Source organism: Onychomys torridus, chromosome 8 (assembly GCF_903995425.1).
Source record: "Onychomys torridus chromosome 8, mOncTor1.1, whole genome shotgun sequence".
NCBI lineage: Eukaryota > Metazoa > Chordata > Mammalia > Rodentia > Cricetidae > Onychomys > Onychomys torridus.
Genome location: NC_050450.1, coordinates 58,954,927 through 58,978,646, shown reverse-complemented (window position 1 = coordinate 58,978,646; position 23,720 = coordinate 58,954,927). Strand labels below are relative to the sequence as shown.

The window sequence follows — 23,720 nt, the reverse complement described above, 5'->3', positions numbered from 1 at the left end:
GCTGTGTCTGTCACACTTGGGAGATGAGAGCTGAAGGACCAGGGCGTTGAAGCCAACATTAACTACACAGTGAGTTCAAGATCAACCTGGGCTATAGCAGTTCAAATCCAGCCTGAGCTACATGAAATATACCTTAAAAAAAAAAAAAAAAAAAACTGACAAGAAGAAGGAGCAGGTGTGGGGACAGAGTGATGAAGGAAAATGGGCCTCTTACAGGTTGCTCTTGGGAGAATAAATTGGCCTGGTTGTAATTTTCAGAGGGTACCTCAGCGACATAGATAATTTTTTTCTTTTTACCTATACGTGTTTATTAATTAAATGTGTGAGGTGCGCTAGGGTCCAGTGCACGTGTGGAGGTCAGAGGACAACTTTCAGGAGTCAGCTCTCTCCTACTCTGTAGGTCACAAGCTCAGGTCCTCAGGCTTGGGGGCAAGTGCCTTTAGCTGCTGAGCCACCTAGCCAGTCTCTCCATGAAAATTTTAAAGCCCAGCTGGGTGTGGTAGCTAATGTCTGTAATCCCAGAACTTGGGAGACCGAGTATGGAGGACTACAGTTAGTCAGAGCGTGAAGCAGCCCAGGCTACACAGTGACTTCCAGGCAAGCCTGAGCTACAGGCAATGACTGAGTCTCTGGTCTCAAAATATCTAAAATAAGTATCTGAAATAAATATGTCTAATTATATTTATATAAATATAAATAAACACATAAAGGTACTAAAGAATAAAAATAAATAAAAACAACAACAACAAAAAACCAAAGCCAGCCTGAACTGCTTAGTGATTCTGAGATAGAGAATAAAATTAGAAGCCATGGGGGGGGAGGACACGGCTTGATCAGTAAACTGCCTGCCATGCAAGCCTGAGGAACTGAGCTTGGATCTCCAAGAACCATGTAAAACCAGGGACAGCACCATGTGTCTCTAATGCCAGCACTCTGTTGAGGTAGAGGCAGGAGGACCCTCAGGGTGTTTGCCCAGACAGTCTAAGTAATTAGTGAGCTCCACAGTTACCCAGAGGCCCTGTCTCAAAAAAAAAAAAAGGTGGAGAAGTGATTGAGAAAGACAGAGATGTCTGGCCTCCACCTCTGGGACTTGAGTGCATGCATGTACGTGTACACACACACACACACACACACACACACACACACACACACACACTAGTATATTAAGGCCATGGGTTCAATCTCCAGCATTGTAAAAAAAAGAATAAACAAAACTAAAATAGCCAGACCAGTGGCACACATTTTTAATCCCAGTGCCCAGGAGACAAAGGCAGGTGGATTTCTGTGAATCCAAAGCCTTTAAGATTCAGGCTAGCCAGGGCAACACAGAGACCATGTGTAGTAGAATATTATTTTAAGGTGTGTTACTTTTGTTTATTTTGCATTTGTTTAACTCTGTGAAGCTGTGTTACTGTGCCTGTCTAAAACACCTGATGGTCTAATAAAGAGCTGAATGGCCAATGGCGAGGCAGGAGAAAGGAGAGGTGTGGCTGGCGGGCAGAGAGAGGAGATAGAAGGAGAAATCTGGGAGGAGAAAGGAGAGAGAGCTAGGAGCCAGAGGAGGAGGGAGACTCCAGGGGCCAGCCACCCAGCTACACAGCCAGTCAGAGTAAGAAACAAAGAAAGGTATTAGGACCAGAACAAGAAAAGCCCAGAGGCAAAAGGTAGTCGGGATAAATTTAAACTTAAGAAAAGCTGGCTAGAAACTAAGCCAAGCTAAGGCCAGGCATTCATGAAATAAGCCTCCATGTATAAATTTGTGAGCTGGGTGGCGGGCCCCCCTAGAAGAGCAAAAACTACTATGCCTTAAAAAATAAAATGAAATAAAAGGACTACCATTTTACTCTAAATATCTACTTCCAGGAGTCTACTTTTACAGATAACAATCTTTTGTTTGGGGGTCGGGGAGGGAATAGGGTCTATGTAGCCCTAGCTGATCTCAAACTCCTGATAATTCTCCTGCCTCGGCCTCCTGAGTACTGAGAGTATGGGCATGTACCACCATGCCCAGCTTTTAACACCTATCTATAAGACTACCCATTATAGCATCATTTTAGTACCAGAGACTGTGAAAACAATTAAATACCTATCAGTAGAAAGCTTACATAAATAAATCGCCCTCATCCAACAGAATAGTCTGGCTCCAGGGGAAAAAAATTGAGTACCCTTTAAAATGGAAAGGTACACCGCCGTTGTTAAAAGACTGAAGCCAGAGCCAGTGAGAGGCTCAGCGGGTCAAGCTGCTTGCTGCCCAAGTCTGGCAACTGTTAAGAGCACTGACTGCTCTTCGGAGTTTGATTCCCAGCACCCACATGGCTACTCATAATCTTCTATAAATCCTATCCCACAGGGACCCAACGCCCTGTTCTGAACTCTTCAGGTACTGCATACACATGGTACACATATATACATGCAAGCAAAACACCCATAACACATCAAAAAATAAAAATAAAGCCAGGCTACAGAGCAAGTTCCAGGACAGGCTCCAAAGCTACACAGAGAAACCCCTGTCTCGAAAAACCAAAATAAATAAAGAGATAGATAGATAGGTAGGTAGACAGACAGACAGACAGACAGATAGATAGATAAAATAAAAAAAAAAAAAAAAACTCAAAAATTAGTAAGGTTATGTATATAGGCAAATGTGTAATTAAAGCTCAATGATTCCTGCTTGCTGAATTTTCTAGATGGTCTTGACCTCACAGAACAGTAAGAGGCCTACCACCGCTTTGCAGAACCTCTACTGACCAGCCAGAGCAATACATCTGAATTAGGACCCGAGCCTGGCCTGTTCTGCACCTGTACCAGACAGGACAGGCTGGTTTCCTGGTGGGACTGGAAGTTCCTGCTCTGCTCAAACTGGCTTCCACATCATCCCTCCATCAGCACACACTAGTCAGCTATGCTGGCTTGTTTTTTGTTGTGTCGTTCCGACACCCTCCCCCCATCTCTACCTCATGCTTCTTTCCTGCTGAGAATTTAACCCAGGGCCTTGAGTGTGCTAGCCAAACACTCTATCACTGAACTAGAACTCCAGCCTTCTTTTTCTTTTTAGACATGGTCTCACTACATAGCTCTGACTATTCTAAAACTCACTACACAGACCAGGCTGGCCTTGAACTCACAAAGTGCTGGGATCAAAGGCATGTGCTACCACACCCTGCCAGCCTTTTATTTTATTTTATTTTTGAGACAGGATCTCACTATAAAGCTCATACTAACTTTAAACTCACTATGTAGCCCAGGCTGCCCCTGAACTTGAGATCCTCTGACCTCTGCCACCCAATCCCCGGGTGCTGAGATCACAGGCATGTGCCACCACATCTGGCAGCTGTGCTGACTTTTTATGGCCAGTGTTCCTTCTAATTGATCAGTCTCGTACCAGTTGGTGAAGTATTTTAAGTATTATTTCTGTGCCCATTTGGGCCTGACCACTCTGTATTTGTTTGTTTATTTCTGAGACAGGGTTTCTCTGTGTAGTCCTGGCTGTCCTGGAAGTTACTATGTAGACCAAGATGGCCTCGAACCCAGAGACCCACCTGCCTCCGCTCTGCCTCCCAAGTGCTGGGATTAAGGTGTGTGCCACCACTGTCTGGCCTAGACCTGACAACACTTGCCTTGCTTCCTTCTCTTCAGCGAAGCTCTACCATGCACCCATTACCTGTCTGGCACATTAAGTCCCATGTAGCCTAACGTGCTTTATGTCTGTCTAGCCTCACACTGTCCCTACCCCTCTCTACCCAAGTCGTGCCCATTTTTTCAAGCTCCAGTTTGCAAATGACTTTCCTGAGCTGCTGCATGCCACATGATGCTTCCAATGAAGACCCACCCTCCTACACTTCTAACCAAGGTCACATTTACTCCTCCATCTCTTTTCCAGTCATCTTCCCTAGTTAGCCTTTTAAAATATACTTTTCTTTAATCTCAGCACTCTGGAGGCAGAGGCAGGCAGATCTCTGAGAGTTCGAGGCCAGGCTGGTCTACAGAGCAAGATCCAGGGCATCCAGGGCTACATCGAGAAACCCTATATCCAAAAAACAAACAAAAACCTTTTTTTGTTTGTTTGTTTTTTTGAGACAGGGTTTCTCAAGACAGGGTTTCTTGGTGTGACAGAGTCCTGGCTATCCTGGTGCTCGCTCTGTAGACCAGGCTGGCCTCAAAATCACATAGATCTGCCTGCCTCTGCCTCCTGAGTACTGTGATTAAAGGCATGTGCCACCAAGCCTGGCTCAGTTAACTTTTCAGGTAGATAGCACATGCACAGTATCAGCACTTCCCAGGTCCTCCTCCTCTCTCCCGAAGAAGCCACTCTCCCGGTGAATCCTGAGACTAATTCTATGCGTGTACTCCTATACACATGCATGTAAAGAGCTGGGTTTTACGAAGCTTTGCAGTCCCTCAAGGGAAGGGACTGTCATCTTCAATGGACCCATCAGTAGTTGGCCACAAGCATTTACTAAGCACTGACGTCTCTAGCTGACTATCTGATGGCTGGAGAAGGCAGAGATGACCACATAACACAGACAGAAGAAGATGGGGATGGGAAAAAGATGAAGGGACAAGGCAGAGGCACAGGAGCTAAGGATGAGGGTTAAGGCTTCCACCACACCACATCCAACCCTCTTCCTCTAGGCTTCTCTGCCCAATCCTTCACACACCTTTTTTGGAGAGAAGACACCCACAGTACCACCATCCTCCCGGACAGCCACGCCCATCTCAGCCAGCAACGCTTCTCTGTAAGGGAAAGGCAAACATCAACCTTACCGCTGCTGCCTGTGACCTTGTCCTGCAAAGGTGCCAGCTATCCGCCCAGGCCCCTCATACCTCTCCATTCTCAGGGCTTCTGTCTTACGAAGCTTCTCCTCCCAAGTCTCATTCAGCTCGGCAATAATTTTCTCCGTCTCCTGGGGACATTAGGACAGACAGAAGGCAAGTTCAGGACAGCCCTGGACCAACACCTCCCACAGAGATGACCACATCTTGAGACTCCCTCCACTGCTTCAGCCTTAGTTTTGGAGAGATAAAGTTGGAGCGGTGCCCAGACCACCACCCCTCGCCAGTGTTAGCCTCACTTCCCACCTGCAGCCTCTCCATGGCCTCCTCAGGCCCAATCTGGGGCTCAGCACTGGGGGAGAAGGAGGGCTCCAGCTCCCCATTGTGTGGAGGAGACGAGGGTGAAGCTGGGGCGGGGGGAGGGGATGCAGCTGACAGAGCACCTCCAGGACTGCCTTCTTCCACCTTCAGACCTGGAGGGGAGGAAGGGAGAAGGAGGCTGAGATGGAACTGAGACAAAAGGAGGCCAAGGGGGCCACAGAGAACTGCAGGAGATGCCTGGGCCACTTGCCACCAGGGAGGTGGCCCTCCTAAGTGACAATGACAGCAGCTGGGACCCCAGGGATGGAGAGCCTCATGGGGTGAAGCTGGCCATTCTTTCCACCGTTAATGATTTCTACCATCAGAAAGCTCTTGGCTGTGTTGAGCGGAAGAGGCCCCACATCACGTGTGCCTAGCTCTTTTGGTTCTGCCCCTAGTGGAAGAGGCCACACTTTTCCTCTAGGAGACAAGTCATCTACCTTACCCTCCTTCTCTTGCCAAGAACTCCTGTTCTTCCCAGTGTGCCCCTCAGCACGCTATTCTCAGTGATACGGACCTTAAGACTAGACACAGGTGAGGACCTGATCCAGTTACCATGGACTGTGGGTCTTCTCACTCACGTGGACACTAATTCTTACCAGCGAAGCTGAGCTCTACATTTAGAAACCATCCTATTGTTGACTATTAAGCTACAGTTGATTAAAACCCTGAAGTTTCCAGGCATAGTGACACATGCCCTCGATCCTAACAACTGGAAGCCTGAGGATAGTGAGTGCATGGTAATCTTGACTATATAATGAGATCTTGTCTTAAGACAACAAAGGTAGGCATGGTGGCTCTTGCCTGCAATCCCAGCACTTGACAGCCTGATAGGAGGGACTACAACAGTGGTTCTCAATCTGTGAGTCGAGACCCCCATGGGGGTCGCATATCAGATATTTACATTGCGATTCCTAACAGTAGCAAAATTACAGTTACGAAGTAGCAACAAAATAATTTTATAGCCGAGGGTCACCAAAACATGAGAAACTGTATTAAAGGGTCGCAACATAAGGAAGGTTGAAAACCACTAGGCTACAGAAACGTCAAGGTTACATACAGTGAGATCAAAAAAAAAAAAAGAAAAAAAGAGTCGGTAATTTTATAAGAACTTCTCTAAGACACATTCCCCACAATGTCTTCTAAATTTCCTATGTGGAACATAAATTCATGACTTGCTATATATTCCTTGTATCTGCCATTTATTCATTCTAGAAACCCGTCTTGAGTCTCCCTGAGAAACTATGTCTGTCCCAGCTCCAGAAAATCAAAAGATGTAAGTGTCTTCTTCAGATGTGTGTCCACATCATTGAACGCACAAAGGGTTTAATGGTGAATGGACCTTCCCACAGCCCAGGACTGGGCAAAGGCAAAGGAGAGACAGGGTGAGCTAAGGGGCCTCACGGGGCTGACCCTCCCGAGTAGCCCTACCTCCTAGAGCAGAGGCTGAGAGCCCCTGGGCCATCAGCAGCTCCCGCAAACGCGCCACCTCCTCCTGCAGCTCTCGGATAAGCCGGGCATTGGGGTCCTCGTTGATGACAGCATTGCATCGGATCTGCTTGGTGCGGTCTGCATACCTGGGCAGTAAAGATACAAGTGCTGAGAGCAGATCCAGGAGACTCCTGCTGTCTGTCTATCCATTTCCTGCTCACCTTCCCAGATCTCAAGTCTTGTGACAAGGCTGGAGGCTCTCCCTCCCTATGACTAACTGACCTCTGAGTTCCCGGCACTTTTGGTATGCTACCAAAGCTGAAACCGCACCTGAGCGTGCTGAGTGTCTCCTCATAATTGATGTCAGCAGGACTCAGGGCTGCAATCATTGCTGTGCGTGAGTTCCCACCTAGGAATGGAGAGGATGGGAAAACCACAGGTGAGCTGGAGCCTAAGAGAAGTCATATTGGAGCTACTGCATGACTGTAAACCCAGGACCCGGGAGGAGGAAGCAGGAGAGAGTTCAAGGCCAGCCTGGGACACAGGAGACCCTGTCTCAATTAACTAACTATATTCAAGTAATAATAAACAAGTAAAGTTAGACTGGGTTATGAATCAAGGGAGCCCCGGTACAAAGGTCTGAGAGGCCAGTGTCTGAGGTAGGACAGAGCTGAGAGTTGTGAAGCTGATCATGAAGTCCAGCAATGTAGGGAAAAGTGAGGCCAGGGAGAGGTCAGGTGCCTGTGAGCAGTCACAGGCCTGTGGGAGATGGGCTCAGCAGTATTTGGGGTCAGGGGTAAACAGGTCAGTGAGGTCCCTGGTTTGGCAGGGTGTAGCCATGATGTCAGCGCAGGAAACTTCCTAACAGGATGACCCCTTGGTCGGGGGAAACAGTGAGACAACACTGAGTAGATGATCAGAGATGCTAAGGGTGAGTAGATGATCAGAGATGCTAAGGGTGAGTAGATGATCAGAGATGCTAAGGGTGAGTAGATGATCAGAGATGCTAAGGGTGAGTAGATCAGAGATGCTAAGGGTGCCCAAAGAGTCTGTCAGATGCAGATGATGGCAGGTTAGCAAAGATGGGGAAGGCACCCCTCACCCAAATTCTCCTTGAGCAGCCAGGTGAGCACAGAGTCTCTATAAGGGATGAAGTCTGACTTCCGCTTCTTTGATTGCTGACGGATAAAAGGGGAAGATAATCAGGGTGAGCCATTCCCTGTGCCTTCTTTTCCTGAGACTTTTCTCTTCCCGACCTGGGGCTTACCAAATCTGCCAGGGCTGAGATCACCTTCCCTAGAGTAGTCAGAGACTTATTGATGTTGGCGCCTTCCTGAGAAAGGATGAGGAATGTGGAATTGAGACCTTCCTCTATCAATCAGACCCACGTCCCCTCACTTTGCCAGCAAGGGTTCCTAGGGGACGATCAGCAACCTCCCTCCCTACACAGCCCCCAAGGCTTCCTTCCATCCATCCCTCCAAAGCACCCTCACCTTTAGCCGCATACCCCGGGCCCCTGAGGAGTCAGCCCGCTCACTCCCAGCGAGGTCCACCAAGCTGATCTTACTGACCTGGGGTTGGAGGAAAGAAGCAGGTTGTGGCTGGGGTGGGTAGGGATGGGAAGGGAATTAGGGAAAGAGCCAGCAGAAATCTGGGTGTTTAGTAAAGGCTAGAGAAACCCAGAGGGTAGGGGAGACAGAGGGAAACAAATGAGATACTAGTGACTACTTGGCGACCACCACACCTGGCTACTCATTCATTTGTTCATTCATTCGCTTACAGATATTTATAGGTTCACTTGGTTCCAGGACAAGGGACGCAGTGGGACTTGAGCTCTGCCCTGAGAACCTTTAAGGACAAGCCAGCAAGCAGATTCTAACACACTATCTAGCAGGAGAGCAGAGGGGGCTGTGAAAGCCCTGAGGAGGCACCCCCGAACACAGGTGGGCAGGGAATGTGCAAGCCCCCTCCATCACACCATCTGAGAGTGGTCCCTACCTTTTCTGAATCCAGGCCAGTGAGCTGGTCATGGGAGCGCTGCGTAAAGACAATAGTGAAGACAGCATGGGAGCGGCTGCTGGTCTCGTTCATGTTGGTGGCAGCCACAGTTCTGGAGTGGAAAGGAAAAGTCATAGGTTCCCGCCCCTCACCATTTCCCACTCCCTTCCTTCCCATTCCCAGGTAAGCCTGCCTCACCGCGCCTTATTTCCACAGTCCATGAGGTCGGCAATGTCTGCATAGGAAGTCACAGCCAATTTAGACAGGTCTTGCACATAGGGGCCCAGTATAGGGTGCTCCCGGACACGCAGAGAGCCCCGACTCTTGGGGTTCAAGAGGTCTCGTACTCGCTCGCAATAGATCTCCATATAGCTCACCTGAGTGGGAGGAGCAAATGGGAAGTAAGGAAGCCGATAGTGATGCTGCTGAAGAAACTAACCTCCACTGGACAGGACAAAGTGAAGTGCAGCTCAGGCATAGCAAGCATGGTGCTAAGGCGGAATACGCTAGCTCCCTGGTCCTCTCACCAACCCAAGGAGGTGAGTCTAATCATTAGCATCCCATAGAGGAACATCCTCAGGAGCTACAAGCTGAAATCACTGCCCAAGGTCACGTTAGTCACCAGCACAGCCAGAATTAGGCCCCAAGCTGACGCCAGAGACAGACCTCAGTCTTAATCACTGTTTTCCCACATTCTTGTCCAGGGGTACCAGGCCTCCTGCCTACCTGCACCAAGACTGGGCCTCACCTCCACAGAATAGGAAAGCTGAGCGTTCTGGTTCACATTAACACGAGAGAAGAGGTCCTCGCAGAGCTGGAGGAGGACACAGAGAACTTGCTGTTCAGGGCATACCTGCAGCTCCAGGCCCAGGCCAGACCTTGTCCCAAATGACCCTTTCCAGAGCCCCAAGGAAGGGGTCAGTTCCATTTTATAGATAGGAAAAGAATCTCTCAAAGGTTCACATTTGTCTAGAGTCACAAGCTAATATCCATCAGGCTGGGATGCAAACACATGTATCCTGTACTCTAGTCTACGGACAAGGCCACTATAGACCATAGCCACAGAGAACTATGAGCAGCTCTCAATTACGGTTAACACCGTCTAGTACTGAAATCCACATGGGAAATGCACTAAAAACCAGTTACAAGACAAAATAAGAGTAGCGAGTAAAACCATGGCTTCTCTAACACTAATGCCTTGGCTCTTCTCATGGAGCCTTGTTGTCCTGGTGTGTGCAAAGCCTCTCTCTCTCAGAAGAGCCCTGGGTGCTGGGATACATCCAAGCCTTATACTCCATCACATTTCCAATCACAAACAGCTCCAGACAGACAGGTCTTGGCTTATAAGCCTTTTAACCCTGTCCTTCTTCCCCTGTGGCAACTAAAGATGTTCCTCCCCTGGCTGCCCAGTCAGGTCCCAGCACGTACCTGAGGCACAATGCCCTGCTGCCCTGGTTCCTGCCGCCCCATCATGGTGTAAGACTTCCCAGCCCCCGTCTGCCCATAGGCAAAGATGCACACATTGTAGCCTTCGAAGGCATGCAGCAACATCTCTTCCCCAATGTCTCGATACACCTGCTGTTGAGACGCAAACTGTGGATCCTCCACCTGGGTGAAATGGAGACAGAGAGAGACAGGAGCCCCGGATGAGGTTGTTCTTTGTGTCGACGGCCTAAGCATCCTGACCTCTCAGTGACTGCCCCAAAGGTCCTGGGGGCCGCTCACCCCCACTACATCATTCTTATCATCCCTGAGGTTCTTATCCAGGCCCCTGCTGGTCCTAATTATCTGGACGGAGTCTACTTTCCCTCTAGGTTCATTTCCACCCAAAGGTACTTGTCCTCCCAAGCCAGTCCTCTCGATATCCTTATTTCCCAGCACTAGGCCCTCTTCTCAGGACCCAAACCCCACCCCTCCACCCGCCATCCCTGTCTCCCATGGCTAGGTTCTTCCTCTAGCCCCAAGAGCCTCACCGAAGTATGCGACCAATAAGAATAGTCGAAGGTGAAGCTTTTCGGGGCATCCTTGCTCTGTTTGGGATTGATGATGGCTGAGAAAACAAAGAGGAAAGCCAAGGTCAGTTACGCTCAACCTCTGCCCACTCTCCCATAAGCCCTGAGGACCCAGGATCCCACTCCCCATCTCTATCTTAACTCATCTCTCCCCTTTAATAATCCCCACCCCCTCCAGCCACCAAAGCTAATTTTGGCTTTACAGGACCCGCCCCCTCTGAGCTGCCTCCCTGGATTGGGCAATGGAGGGTTGATGGCCAACATTCCCCTCCCAGGGACAGGAACATGGAAAGGCCAGTCTGCGCCCCCCCCCCCCCCCCTGCAGCTAGCACATGCTCTATGCCCAGCATGGCCTTCCTCCCGGGACAGCCCAGCGGGCCTCTGGAGTCACTCACAGGTGGTGTTGCCCTGCATGCTGACCACACACTTGGCATCCTGGCTGGTCTCACGGGCACTGAAGGGCCGGACCCTTACTGCCACTTTCACTGAGGCACCAGCCATAGCTTCAGAAACTCCTGCCCTACTCAGCTGCACCGAAAAAAAAGGGGTGGTCAGAGCCATTGGGAGAACTCAAGACATCGCCTCCCTTGCTTCCCGAGTCCACATCTACACATTCTCTCCCAGTTAGCTAGCTACCCATCCCCTCAAGGACTCCATTCCTGCTCTGCTGGCCTTCCTCCCAAATGTCACTCCCGAAAATGTCATTCCTGCTTCTCTCCCCAGTCGGATCCCAGTTTGTAGGGGCTTGGGCCATCACCCCGGAGTTACCTGGTGTCCCGGCCCCAGATCAGGGGGGCTGCATCAGTCCTGGCTGCCACTGGCCCTCGTATGGGAAGCCCCATCCTACACTTGGGGCCTGGCCACACCAGCAGGGCTGTAAGGGAAACCCAGATTGTGGGGGAAGAGAAGTCAGGAAACACCTGAAGCTCCAAAGGTCTGCCTAGGGTTCTGTGTCTGGAGAGCAAGGGGTAGGGAGATGTTAGGAAAGTCAGGATAGCCGCCCCTCTGGAGTGGCTCAAGGCAATGTGAATCCAAGGGCAGAGGCAGTGATATTTTTATTCCTAGTCACTCACAAGTGTCCTGAGCGTTCGTTCAGTCAGAGGAGAGGGAGAGAGAATGAAACACAGACCGGACAGAGGGTGATGCACGGGGAAGCACACATGGGCAGAGACACCAAGGGGGGCAGGCAGGGAAGAGGACGGACAGAAAGTTAGACACCAAGAAAATGAGAGGAAGCAGACAAAAGCCAAGATTGAAGTCAGGCTATACAAGGGAGACCAGCAGAAGAAACGGAAGGGGTGACAGAGAAGATGTTGACAAGGCAGGGAACGGGCTCTAAGCACAAACTGGAAGCCGAGAAGAGATGTAAGAGGGGCCCAAACTCCAATCTCGGAACCCTCATTTCTAATTCTTCTCCAGGGTCAGCAAGGGAGAGGTAGAGATCAGTTCCCACATAGAGCTGACCACCCTCACCCATGAGGCAGGGCCCAAGGGCTAGAGGTAGAGCCTGGAACAAGGATCCACAGGGCCTGCCTTGTGGTCCCCAAACCCCTTGCCCAGCCCCCAGTACTTCCTCCTCAGGATCCAGGACAATGGGCAGGGGAGGGTGGGGTCATCCTGTATGCATAATATCAACCCCCAGGACTCCAAGCAGGGAGACCCGGAATACCTGTCTGTATCTTGGAGAGGGGAACTTCAGGGGAGGGTTGGGGAGGGGGGCTTCCTCAAAGAAGAGCAAAGGGAAAAGGGAACAGACTGGTCCCAAACCCAACCTGGGACTAGTGCTATGGCGTCCACTAGCCTGGGGAAGGTGCCAGGCTGCAGCCTAGGAATGTGGGTGATCCGGGTGCCCACACCCTGGGAGGAGAGTCTAAGGAGCCCACGCCTACGGATAGCAGGGTGAAGACTTAGGAAAAGGGTTCAAGGATGCCGCATCGCATCCCCACCTGTAGTCCCCAAAGACCTCCAACTTCTGTCATGCTGGGTTGGGCCTCACACCTCACCAGCCTTCCTAGGCAGAGCAGGGGAGGAGTAAAGGGGCTGATCTATCCCACCACAGGAAGGGAGTAGCCGAAATCAGAGGCTGGCTCAGGAAGAATAGCCCTGACGCCCAAAACCCTGTCTAGGGGAGGGAAGGACACCAGGGCGGACACGCAATGTGACACCTCCAAAACTAAGAAAACAGGGAATTGGGTGGCAAGGCTAGGACATAGTGGGGTAAAGGAATAAGGAGTCGGTGCAGAGTCTGCGGGTACAGCTTTAAGGGCTCACTGGGGAGGAGGCCGGGGTGAGGAGGCCGGGGTGGGGCCGACCGACCCGAAAGGGGGTCTCGGGTCACCTGCACCTTGCCCGCCGGCAGTTCTCCAACAGGCCCTCGCCTGTCCGCTCTGGGCGGCCATGAGTTCCCGGTCCTCCAGTCCAGCCAACCGACGGCTGTCCGGGGCCTGGCACCTCTCTGCGCCTCCTCCGCGGGATAAATAGCACATGATCCGAGCTCTCGCGCCTAGCCCGCCCGACCGGGTCGTGCCATCGGGACCTCCGAACCCCGGCTCCCCGGCCTCCCCCCTCCCCCAGCGCATTCCTCCGCGGGCGTCCCCTCCCTGCCCCCCACCGGCTCTCACCTCGTCTCGGCAGGACTCCCGGCGGAGAGCAAAGGGACAAACTTTCCTGGAAGCCTGAGACTGCAGAGGGGGGACACCCGGGGCCAGTTCGGGGGAGCTGCCCCCGCCCCTCGCCGGGTCCCCGGGCGGCGGGCCGCGGATCGCGCCCCGGGGGCGGCAGCAGTAAGCGGCGCCAGCGGCCGGCGCCCGCCCGGGCAGCGCGAGCTGGGGCGGGAGCGAGGGGCGGGCGGGGGACGGACGGACAGGCGGGCGCGCGCGCGGGGCAGGCGGGCGCGCGCTGTCCCGGGAAGGCGCCCGCAGGGCCACTCTAATTAAAGGGGCAGTGCACTCTGACAGTACGGCCCTCCGCCGGGCAGAGGCAAGGGCAGCGAGCTGCGGACACACAGGGAAAGCAGAACGCCCGCACGTGGGAAAAGCCAGCGCTCCCGAGGAGCCGGGGAAAGGTGGGGGCGGGCCCCGGAGGGGACTTAGGCCGGAGGCGCGCACGTCGCCGCCGTCAGAGGCGCTCCTAGGAGGCGGGGCTTGCTGGCAGACCACGCCCCGAGGGGCGGTCCTCTCTGCCCGGCCTTCGGGCGAGCCGGGCGAGCCGGGCAAGTGGGGCGATCACGGCCACTGCGGAGCTGCCCCTTCCTGCCCGACCCGAGGTTCCAGAACTCGCTTCGCGGTGGCCTCAGGTGATGGGGCCAAAGGCAGGCGTCGCCGGCACAGCCGCTCGGTTGCTCTCTTCCCAGACAGCCTTCAAGTTTGACTCCCCCGACCGCCGCCTTAGCCCCAGTCTGCCCCCCAGGCTCAGGTGTCTTCTTAGGCCGCAGCTGCCTCCTCAGGGCTGGAGACCCCGGCCCACATGGGGTCTGCCCACGCCCCTCGGCACGGGCTCCCACCTCACGGCCCTCCTGCTCATTGCCAAGGGCTTGGCTGTGGGCCCCCATCTACCTGCCAAAGGTCGCGTCAGCCCCTTCGGGCCCAAGCCACACCCTCAGGCCCGGCCCTTCCCTCCCGGCAGGACCACCCCAGCACCAGGCTCCCCGGCCAGCACCAGGCTCCCCGGCCAGCACCAGGCTCCCCGGCCAGCACCAGGCTCCCCGGCCGGCCAGGGCACCACCCTTCAGATGCCCGTCTACCCTCTTCGCTGTGCCTTGATCCTCCCTGGGCCAACGATTGGTTCTATCTGACAGCCTTAAATGTGTCCAGCCCCTTAGACCTAGGTCAGCCGCTCGGGCCCAGCCATCCCCTCAGCAATCGCCAATTGCCTCCTTAGTTCTCAGGACATCGTTTTAGAGCTCACGTGCCCTTTCAGCCCAACTCTACCCCATCTACTACTTCAACATACTCCTTTTGTTTTTTACGTTCCTCACCCTCTGTCAGCTCAGTGTAGCTACCCCTGTTGGTTTTGTGGGGTTTGTGACTGGCAGGGTCTCTCAGTTAACTTCCCGAGGGTTGGAATCCCAGGATTGCACCTGTTGCTTCCGACACACTCTGACTGGCTTTTTCTGTTTGGTGCAGGTCTACATGCGCGCCTCACTTACCTAGTAGTTTATTGGCTAGGGTTCCCAGAGCCGGGCATGCAGGCAAGCGACTCTACCACTGAACCACATCTCTACCACTTCCCTAGCTTTTGTTTGTTTGTTTGTTTGTGAGGGTTTTTTGTTTGTTTGTTTTTCGAGACAGGGTTTCCCTGTGTAGCTTTGCGCCTTTCCTGGAACTCACTCGGTAGCCCAGGCTGGCCTCGAACTCACAGAGATCTGCATGGCTCTGCCTCCCGAGTGCTGGGATTAAAGGGCTTATTTTTAACATAGATTTAACCATAGGCATTAAAAGAAAAAGGGAAGGGGCTGAGGAGTGGCTCGGTGATTAAGAGCCCTTGTTGCTTTTGCAGAGAACTTCTTCTGCTCTCCTGCAGCTCCTGCATACACATAGTAAACATAAACTCACAGGCTCACACACATACACATAAATAAAAAAATTGGTAAGTAAATCTTGGAAGGAAGAAAAGAAGAGCCCAGGAAAAGGACCGTATGCACCCAAGTATGGGTACAGATTTCTCAAGAGAGTTTCTGTGCAACTGACTTCTGTGTTCACTTTACTGTAGACCAACCGTCCTCAACCTTCCTAACACTGCGACTCTTTAATACCGTTCACCTTGTGCTGACCCCAACCAACCATAAAATTATTTTGTTGCTACTTCGTAACTAATTTTGCCACTGTTAGGAACTGTAATGTAAATATCTGTTTCTGATGGTCTTAGGTGACCCCTGTGAAAAGGTCGCTGGACGCCAGGGGGTCGTGACCCACAGGTTGAGAACCACTCACGTAGCCGCTCTCAGTTGCTGCTCCCTCCTTTGTTGTTACTTTCTCCACAGTTTCACTAACCTTTCGTCTCTTACCAACCCTCGATTCCTCCACCTCTCTGTCCGCAGTCACCCGTTCTGTCGTCAAAGGCCTCTGCCCCGTCCAGTTTCCACCTGTCAGGCCCCCTGCTTGGTCATCTTGTATTACGATTAACTCAACTTGCATCTGTAATTTTCACTCACTCTATACTTTTAGCTCCAGAAAATGTTCTCCTTCACATCGTCCACTGTGCCTGTTGTTTTTATCTCCAGCTTTACATGTTCAGTTACTAGTAGAGCGCAGTTGTCTCTCAGAGTTACTAAGCTCTCTTAACATCTCAGGGTGTTCAGCCCCTTTCCAATCTCTCCACTTGCTGATGCTCTGGTCCCTACAGCCATTACGTGAGTGAATGACTCATTATCCATTATCCCCCCATCACCAAGGAGGAGATCCATCCTGCTACCCAGCAGAGTCCAGTCATGCAGGGACAGGAAGATGGAGACAGCATCCTCCCTTTTGCCAAGTGAGTCCTCCTTGTCGGGTGGGAAGGATGAGGGTGGGATGGGGGGAAGATTGCGTGCTTGGATTCTTCTCAGAAAGGAGTAAGAAAGAACAGGAACCTCAGTGCCTGTATTTTGGGGATTGATGGTCCACCAATTTATTCAGTAAATAGTTTACTATTATTGTTTTATTTTAAATTGTCCGTGGAGGCCAGAAGAAGGCTGGGGCTACCCTAGGGCTAGAGTTACAAGGAGTTGCTGTAAGCCCACTGACATGGGTACTGGAGGATGAACTCAAGTCCTCTGCAGGAGCAGTGTGTGTGCCCTTAACCACAGAGCCAGCATTCTAGCCCAACAGGTTTTGAACACTAATGCTCTAGGCACTGTAGTAGACATTGGGGTTCTACAATTGGAAGGAAAGGGGGTCCTCCTCTCACAGAGCGAGTGGTAGAACGGAATGTGTAAGCAAGCATCATTACACCTAGTTATGGGAACTACACAAAAAGATATGTAAGTATAAAGTAATAGAAAATAGGGGAGATATAAGGTTAGGGTCACTGTAGAAAACTGTCGTGTAGAAGTTAATTTGAAATGAGATAGAGCTTGTCTGCAGAATGGGGATGGGAGGGGCACGAAGGAAATAAACTTGGAATGCTCTAGTAACAGGTTAGACCAATTGAAACTTGTTGAATGAAGAAAATGTAAAAAAGTTAAGAGAGTTAGGCAAAAGCCAGATCATAGAAAACTTGGTAGGCCATAGACAGAATTCTGTGTTTTCGGTTTTATTTGTTTTTGTTTTTTTGTTTTGTTTTGTTTTTTTGGTTTTTTGAGACAGGGTTTCTCTGTGTAGCTTTGCACCTTTCCTGGAACTCACTCTGGAGACCAGGCTGACCTCAAACTCACAGAGATCCACCTGCCTCTGCCTCCCCAGTGCTGGGATTAAAGGCGTGCGCCACCACCGCCGCCACCACCACCACTTGGCCAGTTCGTTTTTTAAGTGGGGTCTTATATAGTTTAGGCTAGCCTCACAGTTACTATGTAGACAAGGATGACTTTGAACTCCTGACCCACCTGTCATCATCTCCCAGGTGCTGAGATTATACACATGTATCAGAGGGTGTTGGATCTCCTAAAGGTTGGAGTTTACAGGCAGTTGTGAGCTGCCTGATATGCATGCTGGGAACTGAACCTCAGTTCTCTGAAAGAGCAGTAAATGCTCTTAACCACTGAGCCAATATGATACCATTTTAAAAGATTTTTCTCACTGGACTCAGGAGGCAGAAACAGAGGGGGAAAAAAGATTACTTTCTCCTGCTCTGTGTAGTAGCACTGGGGGAGGGGAATGAGAACAGAAGCAGTTGAAGGATCTGGGTTCAATTCCCTGTACACACACGGCAGCTAACAGCCATCTATAACTCCAGGTCTAGAGGATCCAATGCCAGACTTTTTCCAGTCTCTGTGGCCACTGCATGAATGTGATGCACAGATACATATAGATATAGATATAGATATGGATATGGATATGGATATGGATATGGGTATGGATATGGATATAGATCTAGATATAGGTGGAGGCAAAACATACATACACATAAAATAAAAAGAATACATCCTTAAAAAATAAAAAGAACAGGGGCTTGTGGGATATCTCAGTGATTAAGAGGACCAAGATTCAGGTCCTAACACCCACATGACATCTGTAACTCAGTTCCAGAGGATCTGATACATTCTTTCAGGCTCTGTGGGCACTGCATGCACATGATACATAGACACACATACAGGCAAAGCACAGACAGGATAAAATAAAAATAAACTAAAAATTCATTTTTTGGCTGGGCAGCGTTGACGTATGCCTTTAATCCCAGCACTTGGGAGGCAGAGGCAGGTAGATATCTGTGAGTTCGAGGCCAGCCTGGGCTACAGAGTGAGTTCCAGGAAAGGCACCAAAACTACAGAGAAACCCTGTCTCAAAAAAAAAAAAAAAAAATTTCATTTTGTTTTTTTAGAGACAAGGTTCCTTGGTGTAGCCCTGGCTGTCCTGGAACTTGCTGTATAGACCAGGCTGTCTTCAAACTCAGAGATCTTCCTGCCTCTGCCTCCTGGTGCTGGGATTAAAGGAATTTGCCACCACTGGCTAGCTAAAATTTCAAAATTAAAAAAATAATAATAGGAACAGGGAGAGTAAAATAGAGAGACCATTGCCATAGTCCAGGAAGAGAAAGATGACAGATCTCTCCAATATGATGAGAATGGGAATGGAAACAGTGGTCAGATTTGGGTATTGTCCAGACAGCTCACTGGACTGGCCAGTAGGATACAGGATATAGCATAGCATGTTTTTTGTTTGTTTGTTTTTTGGTTTTTCGAGACAGGGTTTCTTTGTGTAGTTTTGCGCCTTTCCTGGAATTCGCTTTGTAGCCCAGGCTGGCCTTGAACTCACAGAGATCCACCTGCCTCTGCCTCCTGAGTGCTGGGATTAAAGGCGTGCGCCACCACTGCCCGGCCTTATATAGTTGTTTTGTTTTTTTTTTTTAAAACATGTTTTTGGCCATAGCAACTAGGCATATGGGGTATTATTTCTTTCATCAGGTTAAAGGCTGAGTGGATGTTGGGTGGAGCCTAAGGAGGAACCAGGGCTTGAACAGATTTGGGAGTATTAGCACACTGGAGATGTTTGAAGTCATGATATTGAATGAGACCACCTACAGACAGACAGAAGAGAAGAATATACAAGACTCCCTGATATTTCACTTAAAGACTAGGAACTTGGGTCAGGCATGGTGGCTCACACCTTTAATCCCAGAACTCAGGAGGCAAAGGCAAACAGATCTCTGTGAGTTCAGCGCCAGCCTGGACTATATAAGCAAGTTTCAGGACAGCCAGAACTACATAGTGAGACCCTGTCTCTCAAAACAAACAGAAACTCAGAAGATTAGGCATCATTCAATCTGAGGACAAGGAAGTAATAAGCATTGTTCTCACATAGCTCCGTATATCCTTCCTGCATTCAAGGATGTCAGTGGTTCTTCAACACAGAAGACACAGCAGGGGAAGCAGCTTCTGTTTGGATCTTCACTAACTTAAAGGAGCCTTGCCTAGCAAAATCACCGGAGTAGCTAAAGCCTTTTTTTTTTTTTTTTTTAGTTTATTTTGGTGTTTTGAGACAGGGTTTTGTTGTGTACCCTTGGCTCTCCTAGAACTCACTCTGTAGCCCAGGCTGGCCTCGAACTCACAGAGATCCTCCTGCCTCTGCCTCCCAAGTGCTGGGATCAAAGGTGTGTGCCACCACCGCCTGATCACAGCCTTCCTTTTCACAACTCTGCTTGCTAAATATTATTTTCTCTGGCTGTGCAATATAAAGCTGAAATTCAAGCTGAGTGTAGTGGCACACGCCTTTGAACCCCAGCACTCAGGAGGCAGAGGCAGGTGGATCTCAGTGAATTTGAGGTCAGCCTGGTCTACACAGTGAGTTCCAGAACAGCCAGAGCTACATAGTGAGACACTGTCTTGAAAAACCGAAAAGGAAAAGAAGAAGAAGAGGAAGAGGAGGAGAAGGAGGAGGAGGAAGAAGAAGAGGAGGAGGAATGTGGGATTCAGTGAGACCTGAGGGTTCAACCATAGCCTTCACCGTAGCTCCTGTCTCCAATCAAATCAGAGTCATAACCTCTTTAGCTAAAGTGGACAAAGGGCTGTGGCTGTAGCTCAGCTAGATATAGTGTGGGTGGTACAGTGCTTTCTTGCTTTCCTTTTTTCTTTGTTTTGTTTTGTTCTGTTTTATTTTTCAAGACAGTGTTTCTCTATGTAGCCCTGGCTATCCTGGAACTCATTCTGTAGACCAAGCTGGCCTCAAACTCAGGGATCTGCCTGTCTCTGCCTCCCAAGTGCTGGGATTAAAGGTGTGCGCCACCACCGCCCCAGCTGGTACAAATGCTGTCTTAGCATTCAGGGAACTCTGGGTTTGATTCCTAGCACTGCATAAAAACTAGGTATAAAGCCAGATAGTGATGGTGCACGCCTTTAATTCCGTCACTCAGGAGGCAGAGGCAGGCGGATCTCTGTGATTTTGAGGCCAGCCTGGTCTACAGAGTGAGATCCAGGACAGCCAAGGTTACACAGAGAAACCCTGTCTCAAAACACAACAACAAGGGCTGGAGAGATGGCTCAGAGGTTAAGAGCACTGCTTGCTCTTCCAAAGGTCCTGAGTTCAATTCCCAGCAAACACTTGGTGGCTCACAACCATCTGTAATGAGATCTGGTGCCCTCTTCTGGCCTGCAGGGACACATGCAGACAGAACACTGTACACATAATAAATAAATCAATCTTTAAGAAAACAACAACAAAACAAAGAACAAACTAGGTGTGGTGGTACATGCCTATGATCCCAGATTCAAGAGGAGAAGACAAGAAGATCTTTAATTTTTTATTATTTTAATTTATGTGTGTATCTGCATATGTATGTGAGTGCCTGCAGAAGCCAGAAGAGGGTTGGACCCCACAGATCTGGAGTTACAGGCAATTGTGAACTACCTAGCCTTGATTCTGGGATTTGAACTCAGGTCCTCTGCAAGATCAGCATGTGCTCTTAACCACTGAGTCATCTTTCCACCCCTGTGAAACAGGAGGATCTTAAGTGCAATATATGGAGTTTGAGGCCAGCCTAGAACATATGATACCCTGTATCTCTTTAAAAGGAGGAGAAAGAAAACATTATAATTCATGCTTCACCCCACTACCCCAAGACAGGGTTTCTCTGTGTAACTGCCCTGGTTATCCTGGAACTCACTCTGTAGACCAGGCTGGCCTCATTACAGAGATCCGCCTGGCTCTGCCTCCAGAGTGCTGGGATTACAGTGCCACCGTCCTGCATGACTCATGCTTTTAAGCCTAGGCAGACACAGGCAGATCTCTAAGTTTAGGGCCAGCCTAGTTTATGTGGCAAGTTCCAGGACAGCCAGAGTGACAAAACAGAGATGGGGGGGAGAGAGGGAGGGAAGGGAGAGGAGAGAATGCAAGCAGGTGGACAGCTAGGACGCCATGGAAAGAGCCACTCCTGAATCCAGTGGGAGAGTAGATACTCTTAGGCAGTGGTTCTCAACCTTCCCAGTGCTATGTCCCTTTAATACAGCTCCTCTCGTTGTGGTGACCCCTCCCTCAACCATAAAATTATTTCCGTTTCTACTTCAAACTAATTTTGCTATTGTTATGAATCATAATGTAAATCTCTGTGTTTTCCAATGGTCTTAGGTGACCCCTGTGAAAGGGTTGCTTGAGACCCCCAAAGGGGTCAGGACCCATGGTTCAGAACAACTCTGAGACCTGAGCCTATCTTGTTCTCATGGCAGGTGTTCCAGGGTGGTCAGCCGACCTTCACCCTGCAGCCTGCCTTCCCAGAGTAGCAGACCAATGCCTCAGCCTTATGGAGATACCTTCTGGGAGAATCTTAGCCAAAGGTCTAGGTGAGTAGAGGAGAGGCCAGAGACTGAAGGTGGGAAGGTGATCATGAACCCTTACAGCAATAAGCGTGTGTGTGTGTGTGTGTGTGTGTGTGTGTGTGTGTGTGTAGGTCATTTCACACTACTTGCTGGAAGCTGTAGCTCCAACAGGAATTCAGGAGAGTTTATGAGGGAAATGGTATTGATTAGGGTTTCTTTTCTGACTCCAGCCCCTCTGTTTGTTCTTAGCTCCAACTGGATGGAAGAACAGCACATTCCACCAATACTGGTATAACAAACTCTGCTCCTCAGCCTTCTGTTAAATTGTGCCCACTGCCTTCCTATCCTTAGCACCCTTTCCCTCTGGTATTTCCCAGCCAGTATACTAACCAGACCCAGTTTTTACCATAAACCAAGCATTCTGTTTTCCAGATCATACCCCAACTTCCAAAGACCCCTGATTCTCTAGTTCAGCCCAAAATCCCCTGAAACTAACACCTGTCTACCCATTTAGCAACTGTTCTTCCTTCTTGGCAGAAGGCCACTGGCTGCTCCCAGCCTGGCCTGCATCCTCTTGAGAGACTCCCTCCTCCTGAAAAGCTTTGGAGAAGAAAGAGGAGGAAGCTACATTTGGAAAGAATGCAGAAGGGGCCTGGAAACATTCCAGCCCACGTCAGAGCTGTTACTTATCATCTGGAGGACCTGAGGAGGCGACAGAGAGTCATCAATGAGTAAGGAGGCATGGCGTCTGGCCTCTGGGAGCCAAGCAGGGATTGGTGGCAGGGTAATCGGAACTAAAGAAAGTTGAGAGCTTTGAAAAAATTCATTGGTACTTGGAAAGGAACCGTGCCCCTGATGTGATTCAAACAGGATTTCATTATTTTTTGCATTTAATTATGTATGTGCATGTGTACTGCATGCCACAGCATGTGTGTGGAGGTCAGAGAACAATTTATGGGAATTGGTTTTCATCTTCCATCATCTGGGTCCTGACTTAGATCACCAGATTTGGTGGCAAATACCTTTACCTGCTAAGTCATCTTGCTGGCCTTCAGACATTTCTATAATATGGAAAGAAGCAATTGAGGGATGGAAGGAAACCAAGATGACAAGAAAGCATATCATTGAACTAAGGGAAATTAGGGGTCACTGACAGGTAGGTCCCTGAACTGAAAATTCTTCTGTCTGTGGAGAGCAGAAAGTTGGAGTGAGTTGAAGATCAAATGGTAACGCCTATTAGTCTCAGCGAGAAGTACTTCAGCCCAGAAGAAGGGCGAAGAATGAAGCTGGAAGCCTGACCTCCAGGCACCTTGCCTCTAAATCTAATGTCTCCACAGACTGAAGAAGGCCCAGTGGGGTAGCTCTGAGGCTACACCTGAGCTCCCAGTACTTGAAGAGGACAATGGATTCCTCAACACTACTGAATACCTTGACGTGGAAGAAGAGAAAGGAACCTATCCACAGGAAGAGAATTGTTTTGTCACTCCCAGGGATCAGGTATTATTGGAGATGAACTTGGTAAGGGGTAGGGTGGAAGGTGGTGTCAATTCATAATCTCGAATGGGAGGCAGCAAAAGCCAAGAGCCAAGGTGGATAGCTGAATTTAAGAACAAAAAGTAATCATGAACCCGAGCTTTTGAGGGGGTGTGTATGTGTGTGTGTGTATGTGTGTGTGTGTGTGCCTGGATTTGGCCATTAAGAAATCTGGAGAGATGGGGTTGGGGATTTAGCTCAGTGGTAGAGCACTTGCCTAGCAAGTGCAAGGCCCTGGGTTCGATCCTCAGCTTAAAAAAAAAAAAGAAAAAAAAAAAAGAAATCTGGGGAGAGACCCGTTTTTCCATCCCACCCCTTCAATTTTTCTCTTCTACAGCTGCTTTGGTCTCCCTGGACTCCCTTAGGCCAGAACGGGACCTATGCCTCTGGGCGGCTAAGCTCTCTGGCCCACAGCACTGTTACAGCCTGGAGGAACCCCTCTTACAATCCTCAGAGGATGGCGTTGGAGTCTGAAGAGTAGTGGGAAACCATCCATGCCCAAGCTTCAGGAGCCAAGACCGATTCAAGTGGGAGACTCTCCTCATTGGTGGCATCAAGGCGGTTGTTTTCCTCTCCTAACCCTAACTGTTGTTCACAGCCCACTTGAGTTCTTATCCAACGGCCCCATCCTCTCACAGCCGGTTTCCCCTGTAGACGAGCCCCTGGTCCTGTGTTCTCTCTGTTGTTATTAAAGAGTCTGGAGTAGTCTTGCTTCCGATGGAGACAGTGAT

General features: G+C 50.1%; 2 protein-coding genes across 3 annotated transcripts in view; one reads left to right on the top strand and one right to left on the bottom strand.

Annotated features, from left to right (window-relative positions):
• Kif1c (kinesin family member 1C) overlaps positions 1-13,611 on the bottom strand; it is a 28,743-nt gene extending 15,132 nt beyond the window's left edge. Inside the window, exons 1-17 of one of the 2 annotated variants that reach the window (XM_036195559.1) lie at positions 13,196-13,611; positions 12,521-12,585; positions 11,343-11,448; positions 10,970-11,102; positions 10,536-10,612; positions 9,991-10,170; positions 9,311-9,376; positions 8,761-8,939; positions 8,563-8,674; positions 8,058-8,135; positions 7,832-7,897; positions 7,667-7,742; positions 6,895-6,973; positions 6,565-6,710; positions 5,080-5,246; positions 4,825-4,904; positions 4,659-4,734 (exon numbers count right to left, since the gene is read on the bottom strand). In XM_036195559.1, the coding sequence (XP_036051452.1) occupies positions 4,659-4,734; positions 4,825-4,904; positions 5,080-5,246; positions 6,565-6,710; positions 6,895-6,973; positions 7,667-7,742; positions 7,832-7,897; positions 8,058-8,135; positions 8,563-8,674; positions 8,761-8,939; positions 9,311-9,376; positions 9,991-10,170; positions 10,536-10,612; positions 10,970-11,075 (1,488 nt within the window). In that variant the 5' untranslated portion in view covers positions 11,076-11,102; positions 11,343-11,448; positions 12,521-12,585; positions 13,196-13,611. The remainder of the gene's footprint in view (positions 1-4,658; positions 4,735-4,824; positions 4,905-5,079; positions 5,247-6,564; positions 6,711-6,894; positions 6,974-7,666; positions 7,743-7,831; positions 7,898-8,057; positions 8,136-8,562; positions 8,675-8,760; positions 8,940-9,310; positions 9,377-9,990; positions 10,171-10,535; positions 10,613-10,969; positions 11,103-11,342; positions 11,449-12,520; positions 12,586-13,195) is intronic. The other variant, XM_036195558.1, reaches the window with a different exon arrangement.
• A 102-nt stretch (positions 13,612-13,713) lies between these two features.
• Inca1 (inhibitor of CDK, cyclin A1 interacting protein 1) lies at positions 13,714-23,707 on the top strand. The gene is made up of 7 exons (XM_036195561.1): positions 13,714-13,869; positions 15,967-16,046; positions 21,367-21,480; positions 21,706-21,745; positions 21,994-22,187; positions 22,794-22,953; positions 23,327-23,707. The coding sequence occupies exons 2-7, from the start codon at positions 16,003-16,005 to the stop codon at positions 23,468-23,470; spliced, it is 696 nt and encodes a 231-aa protein (XP_036051454.1). The 5' UTR covers positions 13,714-13,869; positions 15,967-16,002; the 3' UTR covers positions 23,471-23,707.
• Positions 23,708-23,720: the final 13 nt, after the last annotated feature.

Excerpts from the sequence above, each read along its gene's own strand:
- Inca1 (XM_036195561.1), top strand. The coding sequence starts at position 16,003 with ATGCAGGGACAGGAAGATGGAGACAGCATCCTCCCTTTTGCCAA. Across the intron at positions 16,047-21,366 it reads AGCATCCTCCCTTTTGCCAA|GTGTTCCAGGGTGGTCAGCC; the intron begins GTGAGTCCTCCT and ends TTCTCATGGCAG. Across the intron at positions 22,954-23,326 it reads TTGTCACTCCCAGGGATCAG|CTGCTTTGGTCTCCCTGGAC; the intron begins GTATTATTGGAG and ends TCTCTTCTACAG.